The sequence below is a fragment of the Tachyglossus aculeatus genome, chromosome Y3 (genome assembly GCF_015852505.1).
Source record: "Tachyglossus aculeatus isolate mTacAcu1 chromosome Y3, mTacAcu1.pri, whole genome shotgun sequence".
NCBI lineage: Eukaryota > Metazoa > Chordata > Mammalia > Monotremata > Tachyglossidae > Tachyglossus > Tachyglossus aculeatus.
The window spans coordinates 2,547,925-2,570,922 of NC_052095.1; the positions used below are offsets into that span (position 1 = coordinate 2,547,925).

At 44.3% G+C, this 22,998-nt stretch overlaps 1 protein-coding gene across 1 annotated transcript in view; it reads right to left on the bottom strand.

Moving 5' to 3' along the window:
- Nucleotides 1–22,998, bottom strand: part of LOC119946727 (E3 SUMO-protein ligase PIAS4-like) — a 64,963-nt gene that overhangs the window by 9,798 nt on the left and 32,167 nt on the right. Inside the window, exons 3-7 of the mRNA XM_038768145.1 lie at nt 16,306–16,390; nt 10,188–10,229; nt 9,764–9,854; nt 9,396–9,524; nt 9,198–9,303 (exon numbers count right to left, since the gene is read on the bottom strand). Coding sequence (XP_038624073.1) covers nt 9,198–9,303; nt 9,396–9,524; nt 9,764–9,854; nt 10,188–10,229; nt 16,306–16,390 — 453 coding nt within the window. The remainder of the gene's footprint in view (nt 1–9,197; nt 9,304–9,395; nt 9,525–9,763; nt 9,855–10,187; nt 10,230–16,305; nt 16,391–22,998) is intronic.

The window sequence follows — 22,998 nt, forward strand, 5'->3', positions numbered from 1 at the left end:
CCAGACAGCAGACGAATGGTAGAGCAAGGATTAGAGTCCACTTCCTCTGACTCCCAAGCCAGTGCTCTTTCCACTAGGCCACACTGCTTCTCCAGTAAAACTGAGTTGGTAGACATGTCTATTGCCCATAATGAGTTTATAGTCTAGAATGCAAGGCAGACATTATAAACAAATTATAGAAATGTATATAAGTGCTATTGGGGCTGAAGGAAAGTGTGTAAAGGGTACAAATCCTAGTGCAAGGGCAATGCAGAGTGTTGCTGGAAGAAATCCAGAAATCTCTCTGGGTTTGCCCACCTTAATATGTCCTTATCTGTTTTAACTTGGTCTCCTCCTTTGCCCAAAAATATTTCTCCTTCGTAATTCATTCCAATTCACATGGCCCCAGCAAGCTGTTCAAGACATTTAGCTACCTTCTCAAACCTCTTGTCCCCTGCCCCCAGCATCTTTCTCCTAATCATAATAATAATTATTATTATTATTTTACAGATGAGGTAACTGAAGCCCAGAGAAGTTAAGTGACTTGCCCAAAGTCACACAGCTGACAAATGGCAGAGTAGGGATTAGAACCCATGACCTTTGACTCCCAAGCCCGTGCTCTTTCCACTGAGCCACACTGCTTCTCCAGTCATCTGTCCACACAATCAATAAAATTGAAATTGTTTGGTATGAACTCCTTACAGTGTCCTCTGCTCCTCTCCAATCCCCAATTTCTCCTCCACCCTCTCTGACTTGCTCTATAATCCCTGCAGTACCTGAAGATATCTCTTGCTTCATCTCTAAATCTAGCCCCTTCACCTTTGCTTCTGACACATTTTCCTTCATACCTCATTCAAGTATTTTCCCCCTTCTTGACTGCCATCTTTAACTGTTTGCCTTCCAATGGCCTCTTCCCTACTGCTTTCATATATGCGTATGTATCCCTTATCCTAAAAAACTCCCTTGACCCCAGCTCCGTACAGTTATCAACCCATTTCCCTCCTACCATTCCTTTCCAAACTTCTTGGACATACACTCACTGTTTCCATTTCTCCAGTTCTCTCCTTGAACCCTCCAATCAGGCTTTCCCATTCATTCCACTCATTCCATTCACTCCTCTCCCTCCAAACTGCTAAAACATTAATGCAAGCACTTACCCTATCCCACCTTGATTATTGCGATGGCTCTCTCATTTACCCAAAAATACTTCTCCTTCCTAATTCATTCCCATTCTGGGAATAATAATGATTGATTATATAATTCTGTACAAAGATAATCGGGACAGCAGAGTGAAGAATAGACTGAGTGGGGAGAGACAGGAGGATGGGAGATCAGAAAGGAGGCCGATGCAGTAATTCAGTCGGGATAGGATGAGAGATCGAACCAACAAGGCAGCAGCTTGGATGGAGAGGAAAGGGTGGATCTTGGTGATGTGGCGAAGGTGATACTGGCACGCTTTCGTAATGGATTGGATGTGAGGGGTGAATAAGAGAGCGGAGTCAAGGAAAAAACCAAGGTTGTGGGCTTGTGAGACAGGAAGGAAGGTAGTGCCATCCACGGTGACAGGAAAGTCAGGGAGAGGGCAGGGTTTGGGAGGGAAGATAAGGAGCTTAGTCTTGGACATGTTGCTGATTAAGCCCTCTTTTCTCTAGCTCACTCTCCCTTCTGCATCCTCTATGCATTTGGATCAGTGACCTTTGGGCATCTGATGTTTGCCCCACCCTCAATCCCATAAGACTTATTTACATATCTTTAAATTATATCTTATAAATTATTAATCAATGGTATTTATTGAGGATTTACTCTTTGCAGTACAGTGTGGCCTCATGAATACAACATGGGCCTGGGAGTCAGAAGGACCAGGATTCTAACCCCAGCTGGGCCTCTAGTCCATTGTGTGGCTTTGAGCAAGTCACTTAATTTCTCTGTGCCTCAGTTACCACATCTTTAAAATGGGGATTAATTCTGTGAGCCCCATGAGGAACATGGACTATGTCCAACCTGATTAGCATGTATCTACTCCTGCACTTGGTACAGGGTCTGGCACATAGTAAGTGCTCAACACATTCCAAAAAAGAGATAAATTGAGATAATGCCAAGGTTATGGGTTTATCAGACAGGGATGACAGAAATGTCAACAGTGATGGGAAAGACAGGGTTTTCATGGGAAGATGAGGACTTATGATAATAATAATTATTATTATTATGGCATTTAAGCATTTACTATGTGTTAGGCAATTTTCTAAGTGCTGGGGTAGGTACCAGATAATCAGACTGTCCTATGTGGGACTCATAGTCTTAATCCCCATTTTACAGATGAGGTAACTGAGGCACAGAGAGGTTAAGTGACTTGCCCATGGTCACACAACATACAAGTGGCAGAGCAGGGATTAGAACCTACATCCTCGGACTCCCAAGCCAGTGCTCTAGCCATTAGGCCATGCTGCTTCTCTATTCTGGGAATGTGTTTAACTCTATTATATTGTATTCTCCCAAGCACTTAGTACAGTGCTGTTCATGTAGTAAATTTGCTCTGCATGCATTAAGCTCTCAATCAGTCAAACAATCAATCAATCAATGGAATTTATTAAACACTTACTGTGTACAAAGCACTGAACTAAGTGCTTAGGAAAGAACAATACAATAGAATCAATGGACACATTCCCTGCATATAAGAGAAGCAGCGTGGCTCAGTGGAAAGAGCACAGGCTTAGGAGTCAAAGGTCATGGGTTCAAATCCCAGCTCTGCCAGTTGTCAGCTGTGTGACTTTGGGCAAATCACTTAACTTCTCTGTGCCTCAGAGACCTCATCTGCAAAATGGGGATTAAGACTGTGAGCCCCACGTGGGACAAACTGATCACCTTGTTTCCTCCCCAGAGCTGAGAACAGTGCTTTGCACATAGTAAGCGCTTAACAAATGTCATTATTATTATTATTATTGTAATGAGCTTACAGTCTAGAGGAGAGACAACACTCTGGAGGGGAAGACATATGACTGATCAACTGAATATTTCAAGTTTAAGGTACTGGCAGACATCAAGTATAGAAGTCCTGAAAGCAGGGAAAATACGAGTCTGCAGAGAAGAATAGAGATCTGGACTGGAGATGTAGATTTGGAAGATTTGTAGATCTGGATTTTATAGAGATGGAAGTTGAAGCTATGGGAGTAAATGAATTCTCCAATGGAGACGAAGAAAATGGAGAATAGAGGGGACCCAGACCTGAGCCTTGAGGAACTCCCCAAGTTGGAAGTGCAAGACAGAGTCATCACCATCATCAATCGTATTTACTGAGCGCTTACTGTATGCAGAGCACTGTACTAAGCGCTTGGGAAGTACAAGTTGGCAAAACATAGAGACAGTCCCTATCCAACAGTGGGCTCACAGTCTAAAAGGGGGAGACAGAGAACAAAACCAAACATATTAACAAAATAAAATAAATAGAACAGATATGTACAAGTGAAACAAATAAACAGAGTAATAAATATGTACAAACATATACATATATACAGGTGATGTGGGGAAGGGAAGGAGGTAAGATGTGGGGATGGAGAGGGGGATGAAGGGGAGAGGAAGGAAGGGGCTCAGTCTGGGAAGGCCTCCTGGAGTAGGTGAGCTCTCAGTAGGGCCTTGAAGGGAGAAAAAGAGCTAGCCAGGCGGATGTGGGGAGGGAGGGCATTCCAGGCCCGGGGGATGACGTGGGCCGGGGGTCGATGGCGGGACAGGCAAGAACAAGGTACGGTGAGGAGATTAGCGGCAGAGGAGCAAAGGGTGCGGGGTGGGCTGTAGAAGGAGAGAAGGGAGGTGAGGTAGGAGGAGGCGAGGTGATGGAGAGCCTTGAAGCCCAGGGTGAGGAGTTTCTGCCTGATGCGCAGATTGATTGGTAGCCACTGGAGATTTTTGAGGAGGGGAGTAACATGCCCAGAGCATTTCTGGACAAAGACAATCTGGGCAGCAGCATGAAGTATGGATTGAAGTGGGGAGAGACACGAGGATGGGAGATCAGAGAGAAGGCTGATGCAGTAGTCCAGACGGGACTGGATGAGAGCTTGAATGAGCAGGGTAGCGGTATGGATGGAGAGGAAAGGGCGGATCTTGGCAATGCTGCGGAGCTGAGACCAGCAGGTTTTGGTGACGGCTTGGATGTTAGGGGTGAATGAGAGAGCGGAGTCGAGGATGACATCAAGGTTGTGGGCTTGTGAGATGGGAAGGATGGTAGTGCCGTCAACAGAGATGGGAAAGTCAGGGGGAGAGCAGGGTTTGGGAGGGAAGACAAGGAGTTCAGTCTTGGACATGTTGAGCTTTAGGTGGCGGGCAGACATCCAGATGGAGATGTCCTGAAGGCAAGAGGAGATGCGAGCCTGGAGAGAAGGGGAGAGAGCAGGGGCAGAGATGTAGATCTGGGTGTCATCAGCGTAGAGATGATAGTTGAAGCCGTGGGAGCGAATGAGGTCACCAAGGGAGTGCGTGTAGATCGAGAACAGAAGGGGACCAAGCACTGAACCTTGGGGAACCCCCACAGTAAGGGGATGGGAGGGGATGGGAGGGGGAGGAGGAGCCTGCAAAAGAGACTGAGAATGAACGACCGGAGAGATAAGAGGAGAACCAGGAGAGGACGGAGTCTGTAAAGCCAAGGTCAGATAGCGTGTTGAGGAGAAGGGGGTGGTCCACAGTGTTGAAGACAGCTAAGAGGTCAAGGAGGATTAGGACAGAGTATAAGCCTTTGGATTTGGCAAGCAGGAGGTCACTGGTGACCTTTGAGAAGGCAGTTTCCGTGGAATGTAGGGGACGGAAGCCAGACTGGAGGGGGTCGAAGAGAGAGTTGTTGTTGAGGAATGCTAGGCAGCACATGTAGACAACTCGTTCAAGGAGTTTGGAAAGGAATGGTACGAGGGATATGGGGTGAGGGTAACTAGAGGGTGAGGTGGGGTCAAGAGAGGGTTTTTTTAGGATGGGAGAGACATGGGCATGTTTGAAGGCAGAGGGGAAGGAACCAGTGGAGAGTGAGCGGTTGAAGATGGAAGTTAAGGAGGGGAGAAGGGATGGAGCGAGAGATTTCATGAGATGAGAGGGAATGGGGTCCGAAGCACAGGTGGCCGGAGTAGCACTTGAGAGGAAGGAGGAGAGCTCCTCTGAGGATACTGCTGGGAAGGATGGGAGAGTAGCAGAGAGTGTTGAGAGCTGGGGGGTTGAAGAAGGCGGGGAAGTGACTTTGGGGGGGTTGGAACTGATGGATTTAATTTTATTAATAAAGTAGGAGGCCAGATTGTTGGGGGTGAGGGAAGGAGGAGGGGGAGTAACCAGGGGCCTGAGAAGGGAGTTGAATGTACGGAAGAGCTGGCGGGGGTGATGGGCATGGGTGTCAATAAGGGAGGAGAAGTAGTTTTGTCTGGCAGAGGAGAGGGCAGGAAAGGATAAACTTGAAGTGAACAAGGTTGGCATGGTGTTTAGACTTCTGCCAGCAGCGTTTGGCAGCTCGAGCATAAGAGCGAAGGAGGCGGACAGTGGCAGTGATCCAGGGCTGTGGGTTACTGGTATGAAAGCGGTGAAGGGAAAGGGGAGCGAGTGAGTCTAGCTGAGTAGAAAGGGTAGAGTTGAGAGCAATAATCTGATCATCAAGACTGGGTAGAGTGGAGAGGGCAGCGAGGTGGGGTGTGAGGCGCTCTGAAAGATGGATGGGGTCAAGAGAGCGGAGATCTCTGTGAGGGAGTAATATGGATTTACAGGGGAAAGGAGTGTGAGTGAGGAGGCAGGTGAGACGATTATGATCAGAGAGAGGGATTTCAGAGTTGGTGAGGGTGGACACAGTGCAACGACAGGAGATGATGAGGTCGAGGGTATGACCAAGTTGCTGAGTGGGTGAGGTGGGGTGGAGGAAGAGGTTGGCAGCGTCGAGGAGAGATAGAAGGCGGGCGGCAGAGGAGTCATCAGGGATATCCATGTGGATGTTGACGTCTCTGAGGATCAGAGAGAGACTGAGAATGATTAGCCAGAGACATAGGAGAACCAGAAAAGGACAGTTTAAGTGAAACCAATGGTAAATTAAGTTTCCAGAAGAAGAGGACAGTCCACAGTGTCAAAGGTAGCTGAGAGTTCAAGGAGGATCAGGATGGAGTATATGCTGATGGGTATGACAAGGATGGTTGATGCCTGATTCATTAACTACAATACTTACCCTGTTTGGGTTTGCCCTGCATATAAAAGTGGCAGAAATATTACTTTTAAATGAAATTCCCCAAAATACATCTGCCCCAGTCTTCTAACATCAATGCAATGAAAATCATGTGGCATTTGCTTTATTTTTATTTTTTCAATTTGCTCTGTGGTCACTTTCCATAAATATTAAAGCCAGAATACACCAGAAAATATGCTTTTAGATTGTTTACCTCCCTGTAACTTTCATAAGGCATTTTCTCTGCCGTGTTGACAAAACCACTACTCTTCCCTATCAAGACCGCAAACCAGAAATTTATTTTGATGACTCTCTTATCAACCCCTATACTTGGATAGTGATCAAATCCTATGGTTGCTTTCTTTCCAACATCTTTGAGAATCATTCCTCTCTAACCAAACTGCCACCATAAAAGTTCAAACACTGTAATCTCAGTTCAGTTGTATTTTCAGCCTCCTCGCAGTCCATATTGCCTCCAGTTTCTCTGCTCTCCAACCCATACTACACTGTTGCCCAGTTCAATCCTTTAAAAAATGGTTTTGCACATATTATTACACTCCTCAAACTTCAACTGTTGCCCATCTATCGTCGTATTAATAATGGCTATTTGTTTTAAGGGATGTGTCAGCACTCTTCCTATTCATTCCTACTTATCCTCACTCTTCTCAAACTAGTCAGTATGCTGTTTCTGATTCTTGTCTTTCTCACTCTCCATCATTTTCATACTCCCTCCACTCTCTATAGATCTCCCTCTCCCTTCACATATAAGCCATTTCTCTCTTCATCTTCAAAGACTTCCTATAATAATAATAATAATTATGATATTTGTTAAGCACGTACTATGTGCCATGTACTGTTCTAAGTTAGAAGGTAATCAGGTTGTCCCACTTGGGGCTCACAGTCTTAATTCCCATTTTACAGATGAGATAGTGAGGCAAAGAGAAGTTAAGTGGCTGCCCCAAGGTCACAGAGCAGACAAGTGGTGGAGCTGGGATCAGAACACGAGTCCTCTGACTCCCAAGCCCGTGCTCTTTCCACTAAGCCATGCTGCTTCTCTAATAATAATAATAACTGTGGTATTTCACTCATTCAGTCATATTTATTGAGCACCTACTGTTTTCACATACCATTTGCAAACCATGTAGTAAGGGCTTACTATGGGCCAGACAGTGTACTGAACACTGGGTGGATACAAACAAATCGTGTTGAACTTAATCCCTGTCCCACATGAGGCATATAGTCTTAATCCCCATTTTACAAATAAGATTAACTAAGGCACAGAGAAATTAAGTAGGGTCACAGAGCAGAAAAATGGCAGAGCTGGGATTAGTTATGTAGTCATAACTCCTCCAGGAAGCCTTTTTTGATTAATCACTCATCTCCCTTGGGCAGGGAATGTGTCTGCTGATTCTGCTGAACTCTCCCAAATGCTTAGTATAGTGCTGGGCACATTGTAAGTGCTCAATAAATACAACTGATTGATTGATTGATCTCCCCATCTATTTCTCCCTTCCCTCCCTTCCTCAACTTCCACTTTAGCATTTGCTCATCACCTAAGCATGTGAGTATCCATGCCCCTGTGTTGCACATACAAACATATGTTTACACTCTATTAATTTGCCCATACTGTAATTTATTTTACTGTCTTCTCTGTTCTAAGTGCACAGGTCATATCTTCTAACCCTACTATACTCTCCATGGGTTTGATATAGTGTTCAGGTCAGGACAGGGTATTTGATATACTGTTGATTAATTTATCTGAACTTCTGAAAAATGTTTGTGGGTTTCTTTGTAATGACATTTCTTCAAAAGAACTGAACAGCGGGACAGCTGAATTACTTAAAGGACATTATAAGTCAAGGGATCAAGGAATATTAAAGTGGTAAACAAGATAAATTTGGAAACACGTTATCCTATTTAGAGGCATGAGAAATACTGATACTGGAAAGAGCATGGGTTGGGAGTCACGGGACTTGGGTTCTGAAGCTGGATCTGCCACTGCCACTTTACCTGCTATGTGAACTTAAGCAATTACTTAACTTTTTATTGCCTCAGAGTTCCCTCGTATGTGAAATGAAGATTCATTATCTGTCTTCCCTTCTGTGTGCCATAGGGACTGTGTTCAGGGACTGTGTTCAACCTAATTATCTTGTTTAAGCCAATGTTTAATAGACATCTTGTCACATATTAGGCAACTGACAAACACATTTACTATAATGATGATTCATTCATTCATTCAATCGTATTTATTGAGCGCTTACTGTGTGCAGAGCACTGTACTAAGCGCTTGGAAAGTACAAGTCAGCAAGAGATAGAGACAGTCCCTACCCGCAAACAGGCTCATAGTCTAGAAGCGGGAGACAGGTAACAAAGCAGAACAAGTAGACAGGTGTCAATATCATCAAAATAGATAAACAGAATTATAGATATATATACATCATTAATAAAATAGAGTAATAAATACGTACAAATATAGGGCAGAGGGAGGGAGTGGGGGGCAATGGGAAGGGGAGGAGGAGCAGAGGAATAAGGGGGAGCTCAGTCTAGGAAGGCCTCCTGGATGAGGAGAGCTCTCAGTAGGGCTTTGAAAGGAGGAAGAGAGCTAGCTTGGCAGATGTGTGGATGGAGGGCATTCCAGGCCAGAGGTAGGACATGGGCCAGGGGTCAACAGCAGGACAGGTGAGAACGAGGCACAGTGATGAGGTTAGCAGCAAAGGATTAGTGTGTGCAGGCTGGGCTGTACGAGGAGAGAAGGGAGGTGAAGCAGGAGGGGGCAAGGTGATGGACAGCTTTGAAGCCAATACACAGACAATCAATCAATCAATCGTATTTATTGAGCGCTTACTATGTGCACAGCACTGTACTAAGCGCTTGAGACGTTTTTGCTTCATGCAAAAGTTGATAGGCAACCACTGGAGACTTCTGACAAGGGGACTGATATGCCCAGAGGTGATGAGGATAATTATGATGAAACGCATCTCAAAGAAGACCTTCTATACCCAATGTCACCAAGTCATTTTTTCCAGAAAGAAACGTACTTCCTTACCAAATTCTGTACACAGCTCTGGGGGTTTGATTCCAATGTTTTTCAATCTTTGCAGCAAGTCTGCAGAAGTCAACTGCTGCACTAGGAATAATCCAAATGAGTAGCTCTGAAATCACAAAGAAGAAAATAAAAGGGGATAATTAAGAGCTAGTTCCACTAAATCACTGCTGGCCAAGTCTCTCAACTTTGGGCACTCACCTTTCCATAATTTCCCCAAGTGATAGTAATGTGGTTTGTTGCTGAAGACAGAAACATGAGGTCTGTGAGATTAATGGGACGACAAGGTCTTTTGGGCTCTGCTCCAGGTTTGTTTGATGGATAGTAGCCCTGGAATCAGATATTTTTGTTCATTAAATCAAGTGGGTGATTCTGCCTTTGCAATTTTAAAAGAAAAAGTTGATTTATTAGTAAATATCAAGTCAAATAGTTACCCACTAAAGAACAACCAGAACATTGCTTCCTTGCCCTGTTCTATTAGCAGTCCAGGGTTCTCAGTGAATATCTACGCTACACCACCTGCATCTCAGCCTAGGCTGAGATGATCTTTCAAAACAGAAATGACTTACCGGCACTGAACAGTAGTTTTGATTCACTTTCACTGTAATGTTGGGAGGGTACTGATCCTCTTGAGGGCAGCTAGTGTCTGTATAACAGATCCTGGAAGAGTAGAAGGGAATTATACTTTCAGTTCTTCTGAATATAACGTACCACCCTTACTGTCATTCATTTTCTTCTAGAGATCAACTCCAGGTCCCTTTCGGCTCTCCCAAAGTTTTTACGTTCCATTGAAATACCAAATGGAGCAAATTGGCCATTTCAACAATTTTAAAATGCACTCATCCACCAAACAGGGAAGTAGAGCACAGTGAGAACAGGATGTGAGACAAATGCATTTTCTAAGGGGTCATGTTCTATTCAACAGCCATGGAATGAGCTGGGAAAATTCCTATTTGTTTTGAATTTTATTGCTTCCGGGGAACTCAAATTTACCTTAGGACAACCTGAACTGATTTCACTCCTGGCTGCAATTCTCTGACAAGGTAAACCAAAAAGAAGAAAAAAGAAAAGAGGTTCAGTCCATTAAAAAGTTAACACCCATTATATCATCACTTCAGTTTTACAGTTGAGACTGGTTATGAAGGCATTTAAGGGGCCAAAAGTTAGCTAAATTAGGGACAAGCAGGAATAATGCTTGGAGTGTGCAACCATGGACAATCTTTGGTGTAAACCTAGTTGAAATTATATAACAGGATACTTTTGCTCATGCTCACCTTTACAGCTTTTCTTCTGAGAAGACCTTCCTAAGATTTTTTTCATTTTTTGTTTTGGTCTCTAAAGCACATTTTCCCTTTATGACTTAATCCAACTTTCACCAATGGGCAATTCTTGGAAATGAAGCAATGAAACTAAATGGAGTGGGAGGATACAAATGAAAAAGAGGAAGCAGCAGAAAATTTAACTAGGATATGATGGCCCTATCTGTTTAACTCTCTGCTCTGAGGAGGTCCATAACAGAATTTTCTGTTTGTCTAATCTGGAAACAAAAATACTAATAACACTGCAAAGGAGAGGCAAGGTTTATCATCAAATCACCAATATTTAATTGAGAGCATATAATACTTAATAATAATAATTAAGGTATTTGTTAAACATTGTTTAACAAATAGCCAGGCACTATATTTAGCCAGGCACTGTACTGAGCACTGGGGTGGATACAAGCAAATTAGGTTAGACACAGTCTCTGTGCTATGTAGGGGTTCGAGTCTAAATCCTCATTTTCCAAGGCCCAGAGAAGTGAAGTGACTTGCCCAAGGTCACACAGCAGACAAGTGGCAGATCCTGGATTAGAACCCATGGCCTCCTGATTCCCAGGCCCGTGCTCTATCCACTATGCCATGCTGCTTCCCATGCTATACATACTATATGCGAAATGCCAATTAGCCTCTTGAGGCATTCAGCACACAAAAAACATGATCCATACCTTTAAAAAGTTTAAAAATCTAAAGGGGAAGACAACAGGCATAAATTTTAGATATGCTACGAAAAGTATACATAGGCACCGAATATCCCTTCTCCCCTCCTTAACTTCCATCTTCAACCACTCACTCTCCACTGATTCCTTCCCCTCTGCCTTCAAACATGCCCATGTCTCTCCCATCCTAAAAAAACCCTCTCTTGGCCCCACCTCACCTTCTAGTTATCACCCCATATCCCTCCTACCATTCCTTTCCAAACTCCTTGAATGAGTTGTCTACACGCGCTGCCTAGAATTCCTCAGCAACAACTCTCTCCTCGACCCCCTCCAGTCTGGCTTCTGTCCCCTTCATTCCATGGAAACTGCCCTCTCAAAGGTCACCAATGACCTCCTGCTTGCAAAATCCAAAGGCTAATACTCTGTCCTAATCCTCCTCGACCTCTCAGCTGCCTTTGACACTGTGGACGACCCCCTTCTCCTCCTATCTGACCTTGGCTTCACAGACTCCGTCCTCTCCTGGTTCTCCTCTTATCTCTCTGGTCGTTCTTTCTCAGTCTCTTTTGCAGGCTCCTCCTCCCCCTCCCATCCTCTTACTGTGGGGGTTCCCCAAGGTTCAGTGCTTGGTCCCCTTCTGTTCTCAATCTACACGCACTCCCTCGGTGACCTCATTCACTCCCACAGCTTCAACTATCATCTCTACGCTGATGACACCCAGATCTACATCTCTGCCCCTGCTCTCTCCCCCTCTCTCCAGGCTCGCATCTCCCCCTGCCTTCAGGACATCTCCATCTGGATGTCTGCCCGCCACCTAAAGCTCAACATGTCGAAGACTGAACTCCTTGTCTTTCCTCCCAAACCTTGTCCTCTCCCTGACTTTCCCATATCTGTTGACGGCATTACCATCCTTCCCGTCTCACAAGCCCGCAACCTTGGTGTCATCCTCGACTCCACTCTCTCATTCACCCCTCACATCCAAGCCGTCACCAAAACCTGCAGGTCTCAGCTCCGCAACATTGCCAAGATCCGCCCTTTCCTCTCCATCCAAACCGCTACCCTGCTCATTCAAGCTCTCATCCTATCCCGTCTGGACTACTGCACCAGCCTTCTCTCTGATCTCCCATCCTCATGTCTCTCTCCACTTCAATCCATACTTCATGCTGCTGCCCGGATTATCTTTGTCCAGAAACGCTCTGGGCATATTACTCCCCTCCTCAAAAATCTCCAGTGGCTACCAATCAATCTGCGCATCAGGCAGAAACTCCTCACCCTGGGCTTCAAGGCTCTCCATCACCTCGCCCCCTCCTACCTCACCTCCCTTCTCTCCTTCTACAGCCCAGCCCGCACCCTCCGCTCCTCTGCCGTTAATCTCCTCACCGTACCTCATTCTCGCCTGTCCCGCCATCGACCCCCGGCCCACGTCATCCCCCAGGCCTGGAATGCCCTCCCTCTGCCCATCCGCCAAGCTAGCACTCTTCCTCCCTTCAAGGTCCTGCTGAGAGCTCACCTCCTCCAGGAGGCCTTCCCAGACTGAGCCCCTTCCTTCGTCTCCCCCTCGCCCCCCTCTTAATCCCCCCATCTTACCTCCTTCCCTTCCCCACAGCACCTGTATATATGTATATATATTTGTACATATTTATTACTCTATTTATTTATTTATTTATTTATTTTACTTGTACATATCTATCCTATTTATTTTATTTTGTCAGTATGTTTGGTTCTGTTCTCTGTCTCCCCCTTTTAGACTGTGAGCCCACTGTTGGGTAGGGATTGTCTCTGTATGTTGCCAATTTGTACTTCCCAAGCGCTTAGTACAGTGCTCTGCACATAGTAAGCGCTCAGTAAATACAATTGATTGATTGATTGATTGATATACAACTGATAAGAACAAAAGCCAAATAAAATTAAATAATTGCTAGAATGAAAAATTTTAAATTTAAAGGGCTGAATGGCTGATGGAGTGGCATGACGGTATTTCTTCCGATGTTTAGTAGAGTGCTTTGATCATAACAGGATCTTGAAAAGTTTTATTGTTACTAAGGTAATTAGTGGACATGCACCAGAAGACTAGAAGGTTTTTCTTTCCGAATTCACAGATGGAGAAATTGCGGCACAGCACATTTAACTAAATGACCAAGAAGCCATTTAAGTCAGAAAAGGACCTTCACTTAGTCTTATCATGAAATTAGTAATCACTAAACTTAATGCTTAAACTTAATGTCTGACTTTTGATAAGGAAGACCGTCAGCAACACTCTTGATGTAATTCACCTCTCATCTTATTGCACCACAATACAGAAAAGAAGCATGGCTCATTGGAAAGAGGCTTGGGAGTCAGAGGTCATGGGTTCTAATCATGCTCCACCACTTGTCAGCTGTGTAACTTTGGGAAAGTCACTTTACTTCTCTGTGCCACAGTTATCTCATCTGTATAATGGGGATGAAGACTGTGAGCCCCATGTGGGACAACCTGATTACCTTATATCCCCCCAGCACTTAGATCAGTGCTTGGCACACAGTAGGTACTTAACAAACATCATCATTATTATATATAAGTGGTAGGAGTTATAAAAGAAATCCTTGAGGCCATTAACTTTCCCAGGAGGTCATTTCAAAGATCAGGAAGTTGCTGTCATTTCCAATTAAGTAGAAAAGACTTAAAAACGTGAATAGGCAATAAAATTCTAACAAATATAACTCCACCACAGCAATTCTTCTTTCTGGGGGGTACACACATATGTAATATGCTTTCATTCAGTCATACTTACTAAGCACTAACTGTGTGCAGAGCACTGTATTAAGCTATACAAATGTTATTAATAACTAGCCAATTTAATCAATCATTCAATGGTCTTTACTGAGCACTTACTGTGTGCACAGCAAACTAAGCCCATGGGAAAGAATAATACAACAGAGTTGGTAGACATGATCCTGGACCACAAGGAGCTTACTGTCTTCAAATGGACACAGACATTAAAAATAATTACATATAGGAGAAAGAGCACAGTATAAGGCTAGGAGCACAACTGCTGTGGGGCTGGAGTTAGTATCAGAGTGTTAAGAGATTAACAGCCAAGTGCCTAGCTGAAGCACATGGGAGAGTGGAGAGGGAAAATTAAGGGCTCAGTTAGGGAAAGATTTTTTGAGGGGCTGTGATTTTAGGAGTGATTTAAAAGTGGGGAGAATGGTGGTCTGTCAGATAAGCATAGCTGAAGCACATGGGAGAGTAGAGAGGGAAATTAAGGGCTCAGTTAGGGAAAGATTTTTGGAGGGGCTGTGATTTTAGGAGTGATTTAAAAGTGGGGAGAATGGTGGTCTGTCAGATAAGTAGGTTGTATCAAATCCAGAGGGAAATGTGGGCCAGTGGTTTGTATCAGGATAGATGAGATCGAAGTACAGGGAGTTAGCCTACTGAAGTGTATGAGCAGAGATCTCCTATCTCCCTGATAGGATTTAAGGGAGGGGGAGAGCTGATTGAGGATTTTCAATTTGATGTGGAGGCAGATTAGCAACCACTGGAGGAGGTTTCTGGAGAGTAAGTGTAGATGGAGAATAGAAGAGGTCTCAGAACTGAGCATTAAGTCACCCCCAAAATTAGTGGGTTGGAGGTATGGGCCTGGGAGTCAGAAGACCTGAGGTCTAAACCCTGCTCTCCTACTTGTGCTGTATTACCTTAGGCAAGTCATTTTACATTCAGTTTCATCATCTGCCAAATGGGGATTAAATCCTCTCCCCCCAGTTTAGAAAGGAAGCCCAATGCAGGACAAAGATTTTGTCCAACCTGATTATCTTTTGTCAATCCCAATGCTTAAAACAGTGCTTGAGACATAATAAGTGCTTTAACAAATACCATAAAAAAATAAGCAGCCACAGAGATGAAAGGAGATCCAGGAGAGAGCAGCAAAAGTGAACCCAAGTTTCGATAATGTTTCCAGGAGAAGGGGCTGGACAACAGCGGATGAGAGGTCAAAGAAGATTTAGAGTACAGCAGAGGTTGTTACATTTGGCAAGGAGATAGCTGGTGACCTTATTCCCATTAGTGGCATTTATTATAACTGTTCTTCGCCCTCCCAGCCCCACAGCATCATGTACCTATCTGTAATTTATTTACTTGTTTTGATGTCTGTCTCCCCCAACTTGTCCGTAAACTTGCTGTGGGCAGGGAATGTGTTTATTGTTGTACTGAACTCTCTCAAGCACTTAGTACAGTGCTCTGCACACAGTAAAAGCCCAATAAATATGACTGTAATGAATGAATGTTTGACTCTTCTGCAAACTATAACTCTCTGTGAGAAGGGAGCATATCTTCAAACTCAATCATATTGAACTTTCTCAAGTGCTTAGAACAGTGTCCTTCATGGTAAGTGCACAATAATCACCACTGATCAATTGACTATTTTCCTAGACACTCAGCACATTGCTTTGTACATAAAATGTGCTCAATAAAAATTATTGGTTGATTGATATTATTATTATTGTGTTTCACTTAACATTATTTTTTCCAGAACTATTACATTAAAATGAACACTGCTGAATGAAACGATAATCAAATTTTTCTGTTCTTGCTAAAGTGTATTTCAGTTTGGATGCATTAATGTATAGTATTATTCAGTAATATCGATCTTAATCACTCATTCTGCTAATGGATTTGTAAACTTCAAATCAGAAAATAATGCAACAAATACCAAAACTGAAACTCTTAAATACAATTCAGATTATTATCTATAGTTTGCCCATGTATTTCTAACTGCTTCCCTTGATCCTTTCCATTCACTCATCTCCAAATATAGCAATGTCTATACAGCATTTCAATCTTTTACTATGCATAGAAGCCTTTTCTGATTTATGTTCTTATAATATGGAATGTTAATAGCTCTCCCGTTAGGTTTTAGGTTTCAGTTATAAAATTTGAAATGCAATGAGAAGGATACAGAATGGATGCTATCAAGAGCCTATGGAATTTTGGGAACTGAATAATATGAGGAAAATCATAGTTCATAAAAGCTAGAAAGCCCTATAAAGATAGACGAATTAAAATCAGTTACTGTTGGAATTACACAATCAGTAAATCCAAGACCCAAAAAGAAATCAGAAGGACCAACATGATTAGGAGACATTGTAAGAATTAAAAAAATACCTGGAGTTTCTGATTAGCTCTACTTGTCTTGGTGTCAGTACAAAAATGCAAGGATTCTCCTGAAGCTTCTCATTATTCTGTGGAACTGAGGAAGTAAAAGAGGAGCAGATTTTATATTTCAACAAACCTACAAACTGATTTCATGCATGTTTCCATTTTTTCCAGAGCACCTCAAAAATTTTAAAAAGTATACTAAAATTATCTGTCACATCAATCAATCAGTGGTATTTATTGGAGGGACCCAAGAAGAGAAGGGAGTGCAAGGGAGGTGTCAGGGCAGGGGCAGGAAATGGGGCGCCCTTGAAACCACCATTTCCGGCCCCCCAGATCCACTCCTCCAGCCAAAGAGTTCACGGGGGGCCGGGGTAAGGGGAGCAAGAGGAAGAGAACGACCTTAGTGGATGAAATCTGCCAGTTAAGAAAGTAGTCCGGCCCTAAGAGAAGGAACAGTAGGCGGCGCAGAAGTCGTGGGTGGACTGGGACTAGGCATGTTAGTAGTTGTAGTAGTAATGATAGTACTAGTAGTAATACTATTCTATTTATTTTATTTTGTTAAGATGTTTTGTTATGTTGTCTGTCTCCCCCTTGTAGACTGTAAGCCCACTGTTGGGTAGGGCCCGTCTCTATATATTGCTGACTTGTACTTCCCAAGCGCTTAGTACAGTGCTCTGCACACAGCAAGCGCTCAATAAATATGATGGAGTGAGTGAGTGAGTGAGCCCTTACTAAGCACTAGGCAGAATATAATAAAACAGACCAAACTGACAGCCTCAACACCACCCTCTCTACTGAACTCAACTCACTCATTCTCCTATCCATTGCCTGGATCAAGGCTGTAAATCAGAAGATGAGGGAGCCTCATCTTCTCCCAAACCCCCAGACTCACTGGGAAAGGGGGAGGAATGGGTTTCCTTTTTGCTCCCCACTGTCACTTTTGCACCATCCCTGCTCCCCCAACCCTCTCTCCCTTCCTTTGAAGCACCAAATCATCTGCTTCTAACAACTACACCAGATTCCAGTAAATCATCTACCACCTCCCCAGACCCTACCGCCATATTTCTAAACCATTTTGATCTGCTTTCTCATATTCCTTCTCTCTTTCTCCATTCCTACATTGATCCTTAGGGACTTCAATATATACACTGATGATCCTGAAAACCCTTCCACTTCCCATTTTCTATCACTCTTCAACTCTGCTGACTTTTTGTACCACCCTATCTCTCCCACTCACAACTTGATCGCATCATGCCTACTCACTGTACAATCTCTACCACAACTCTGAAATCTCTGTATCTGACCACAACCTCATCACCAGCCTTCACTCAACCTCGTCATCAGCCTTCGCTTCATTTCACTTCACAGCACCCCCTACAAATCTGTCCTGTTTCTTCCAGGACACTTCTGATCATTTGAGCCCATCCAATTTTCTCAGGTCAATTGGCCTCATTAGTTTTCATACCCAAACTAACAAACTTGACCACCAAATTGACACTCTTAGCACCACCCTTTGTACTGAGCTCCTCTATCTCTTCATCAGTCTCGTTCTACTATCCCACGGCTTTGGATCACCTTTGGAGCCCACTTCCTTCATTCCAGTGCAAGAGCTGCACAGTACTGCTAAAGGAAATCCATACGTCACGCTGACTTCGGCTACCACAACCTCATCCTTGCCTGCTTTAATTCTACCCTTCTCCTCTGTCCAGCAACATTATTTCTCCATCCTTACTGACTTCCAAGCATTCTGCCTTCACCAGTTGTTCCCGATGTTTTTTTTACTTGTTCCTCCAACCCCTTTCCTTTCACCCCCATCTCTTGCCCCTAATGACCTGGCCAGGAACTTTACTAAGAAAACTGAAACCATCAGACATGACCTCCCTAAAATCTCCCCTGCTCCCCTTCAATCCCTCCTTACTTCTGCCCCCTCTTCAACTCTCTCATCTTTCCCAGCAGTACCTCAAGAGGAGCTCTCCTACTGTGATGGGTCAGGCCTGATTGGACCAACTCCATTTTGTCAGCTGATTAGCCACTAGCCTAAGGCAAGGACATCATAACCTCTGGTGTGCACTAAGAGTGCACTGGGAGACACTAAGGAGGTTAGGGGAGACTTTAGGGGAGACCTCCAATGGCTACCGATCAATCTGCGCATCAAGCAGAAACTCCTCACCCTGGGCTTCAAGGCTCTCCATCACCTCGCCCCCTCCTACCTCACCTCCCTTCTCTCCTTCTACTGCCCAGCCCGCACCCTCCGCTCCTCCACCACTAATCTCCTCACTGTACCTCGCTCTCGCCTGTCCCGCCATCGACCCCCGGCCCACGTCATCCCCCGGGCCTGGAATGCCCTCCCTCTGCCCATCCGCCAAGCTAGCTCTCTTCCTCCCTTCAAGGCTCTGCTGAGAGCTCACCTCCTCCAGGAGGCCTTCCCAGACTGAGCCCCTTCTTTCCTCTCCCCCTCGTCCCCCTCTCCATCCCCCCGTCTTACCTCCTTCCCTTCCCCACAGCACCTGTATATATGTATATATGGTTGTACATATTTATTACTCTATTTATTTATTTATTTATTTATTTTACTTGTACATTTCTATCCTACTTATTTTATTTTGTTGGTATGTTTGGTTCTGTTCTCTGTCTCCCCCTTTTAGACTGTGAGCCCACTGTTGGGTAGGGACTGTCTCTATGTGATGCCAATTTGTACTTCCCAAGCGCTTAATACAGTGCTCTGCACATAGTAAGCGCTCAATAAATATGACTGATTGATTGATTGATTGATTGATTTAGGGAGCTCACACAGTGTCAATTTTCTCAACAGAGAAGGTATCCAGGTCATTAGGGGAAGGGATGGGGGAGGCAGGGGGTTGAGGATTAACCTGAACCTCAACCTCAGGGGGTTAATAGGTCTGCCAATTTTCTTGCACTGTACTCTTCCAAGTACTCAGTACTATGTTCTGCATATGGCAATGTCTCAGTAAATATCATTGATAATGGTGAAGAGTTAATACTGCCCTTGCATTTACAGAGCACTTACTGTGGGCAGAGCACTGTAGTGACAGCATGAAAAACAGCAATACAACAGAAAGCCTGGCAGTATATTAAGTTCAATGAATCTTAAGGAAACAAAATTGAAAAATACTGCAGTTAAAATATTTCCTATTACACTAGGGTTTTGGACAATGGTGGCGTTCCTCAAGAAAGGAACAGCCTCAAGCCAAAAACATAATCTGGCTAAAAGCTGCAGTTATTAAAAAAACCAATATTTCTTTAAACAGAACAGATAGCAGGGGATGAGGTGTGGAAAGGTCGAAAAAACAAAGTCTAGTTCACTGGTGGGGAAGGTAGAAAGTGGTGAAGAGCAGAGTCTCTGGGGAAAGGATTGGTGGCAAGCAGCGGAAGCGAGCACCAAAGAGTGAGTATATAACCACCCCTCCTCTGACCAACAATACTACTTCTCTTCCCTTACTGACTCCCAAGCCCACTGCCCATATCACCTGTTTCACTCTATTAATAAACTTCCTCAAGCCTATTGTCTCTCTGTCTCCCCACCCCTTGCCCCATACCGTCCATTTCATCTATAAAATTGAAATCATCAGGCAAGATCTCTCTGAAATCTTCCCTGCTCCTCTACAGGACCACCCTCCTCATGCCCCCTCCTTCAATTCTCCCACCTGTCTTAGCAATATCACAAAATTGGATCTCCTACTTTTATTTTTTTTAAGTGCCTACTATGTGCCAAACGCTGTTCTAAAAACTGGGGTAGATTCAAGTTAGTTAAGTTGGACACTATCCTTGTCCATACAGACATCACAGTATGAGTAGGAGGGAGACCAGGTCTAAATCTTCACTATACAGATGAGGAAACCGAGGCTCAGAGAAGTTAAGTGATTTGTCCAAGGTCACATAGCAGGCAATTGGCAGAGCTGGGATTAGTACCTCCATCCTTTGATTCCCAGGCCTGTGCACAAATTCTAAAATTTTCAAATTCCCTCCACCAATGAGTCTCAACCGATACTTCTGCACCATAACAAAACACTTGCCCACTCCCTTCTTCCCACTCTGACAATCATCTTCAACCAATCATTTTCCAATGGTCCCTTCCTCATGTTCTAAAATATACCCATGTAAACCCTATTAAAAAAAAACAAAAAAACTCTCCCTTGCCTCCATGACACTTTTGCCATTTAACGCCTCATGTCCTCCATACCATTCCTTTCCCAACTCAAGTGAGTTGTTTATACCAGCTGCCTCAACTTCCTGTCCTCCACTTCTCTCCCCAAATCCCTGCAATCTTGCTTCTACTCATCTACTTCATGGAAACTGCCCTATGGTTACCAGTGACTTCCTTCTACCCATATTCAATGGTATCAGCTGCCTTTTATACCGAAAACACTAACCTTGTCAATAACCTCTTGATCTCTTCTTATCTCTCCAGCCACTCCTCCATTTCCAGGAACCCTTCTGATTGTGGGAGTCCCTCAAAGCTAAGAACTGGTGCCCCTCTTTATTCCATCTATAAAGGTGCTTTGCACAAATTAAAGTGCTCAGTAAATATGACTGAATGAATAAATAACCACTCACTTGGAGAACTCATTCATTCTCAGGGCTTCAACTACCATTTCTACAAGGATGATTCCCAAATCTGCCATCTCCTGCCCCGACTTCTTCTCAGCAGTCACCCATTTCCTCTTGCTTTCAAAGCAGATCTAACTTGGAGCCCTGCCATTACCTCAAAACTCAACTGAGATGGAATTAATAAGACCTGGATAAAGTAATAATAACAATAATAATGATGATGATGATGATGATGGTATTTGTTAAGCGCTTCCTATATGCCAAGCACTGTTTTACGCATTGAGGCAGATAAAAAGTAATCAAGTTGTCCCACTTGAAGCTCACAGTTTAATTCCCTTTTTACATATGAGATAACTGAGGCACAGAGAACTTAAATGACCTCTCCAAAGTCACACAGCTCACACGTGACAGAGCTGAGATTAGGATCCAGGATGCCTGACTCCCAAACTCACGCTCTTGCCACTAAACCATGCTGCTTCTCTAATTCTTAGTTAGTGGTTTGGGTACTGGGTTGTAGTAGAAAATCATGGAGGTAAGGTAGGAGAGGGAGCAAACTGGGTGTTTTAAGCCAATTAAGAATGTTCGTGGAGGGGAAAACATTGGAGAATCTGGGGAAGTGTGGAGCCATGGATTTGCACTTTTTTTTTTAAGAAAAATGAAGTGGGCAACAGAATAAAGTTTGGATTGACGAATGGAGACAAAGGATGTAGAGAGATCACTCATTCATTCATTCACTCATTCATTCAACAGTATATACTGAGTACTTACTGTGTGCAAAGCACTGCACTAAACACTTGGAAGAGAATAATATAACAACAAACAGACACATTCCCTGCCCACAAGAAGTTCACAGTCTAGAGAAGCAGCTAGGCTTAGAGGGAGGAGCAAGAGCTTGGGAATCAGAGCTCATGGGTTCCAATCCCAGCTCTGCCACTTTTCTGCTGTGTGACCTTAGGCAACTTGCTTAATTTCTCTGTGCCTCAGTTACTTCATCTGTAAAATGGAGATGAATCAATCAATCAATCGTTATTTATTGTTTACTGTGTGCAGAGCACTGTACTAAGCGCTTAGGAAGTACAAGTTGGCAACATATAGAGACAGTCCCTACCCAACAGTGGGCTCACAGTCTAGAAGGGGGAGACAGAGAACAAAACCAAACATATTAACAAAATAAAATAAATAGAATAGATATGTACAAGTAAAATAAATAAATAGAGTAATAAATATGTACAAACATACATACATATATACACGTTCTGTGGGGAAGGGAAGGAGGTAAGACGGGGGATGGAGGAGGGGGCAAGGGGGAGAGGAAGGAGGGGGCTCAGTCTGGGAAGGCCTCCTGGAGGAGGTGAGCTCTCAGTAGGGCCTTGAAGGGAGGAAGACAGCTAGCTTGGCGGATGGGCAGAGGGAGGGCATTCCAGGCAGGGGGATGACGTGGGCCAGGGGTCGACAGCAGGACAGGCAAGAACGAGGCACAGTGAGGAGATTAGTGGCAGAGGAGCGGAGGGTGTGGACTGGGCTGTAGAAGGAGAGAAGGGAGGTGAGGTAGGAGGGGGCGAGGTGATGGAAAGCCTTGAAGCCCAGGGTGAGGAGTTTCTGCCTGATGCGCAGATTGATTGGTAGCCACTGGAGATTTTTGAAGAGGGGAGTAACATGCCCAGAGCATTTCTGGACAAAGACAATCTGGGCAGCAGCATGAAGTATGGATTGAAGTGGGGAGAGACACAAGGATGGGAGATCACAGAGAAGGCTGATGCAGTAGTCCAGATGGGATAGGATGAGAGCCTGAAAGAGCAGGGTAGCGGTTTGGATGGAGAGGAAAGAGCAGATCTTGGCAATGTTGCGGAGCTGAGACCAGCAGGTTTTGGTGATGGCTTGGATGTGAGGGGCGAATGAGAGAGCGGAATCGAGGATGACACCAAGGGCTTGTGAGACGGGAAGAATGGTAGTGCCGTCAACAGTGATGGGAAAGTCAGGGAGAGGGCAGGGCTTGGGAGGGAAGACAAGGAGTTCAGTCTTGGACATGTTGAGTTTTAGGTGGTGGGCAGACATCCAGATGGAGATGTCCTGAAGGCAGAAGGAGATGCGAGCCTGGAGGGAGGGGGAGAGAGCAGGGGCAGAGATGTA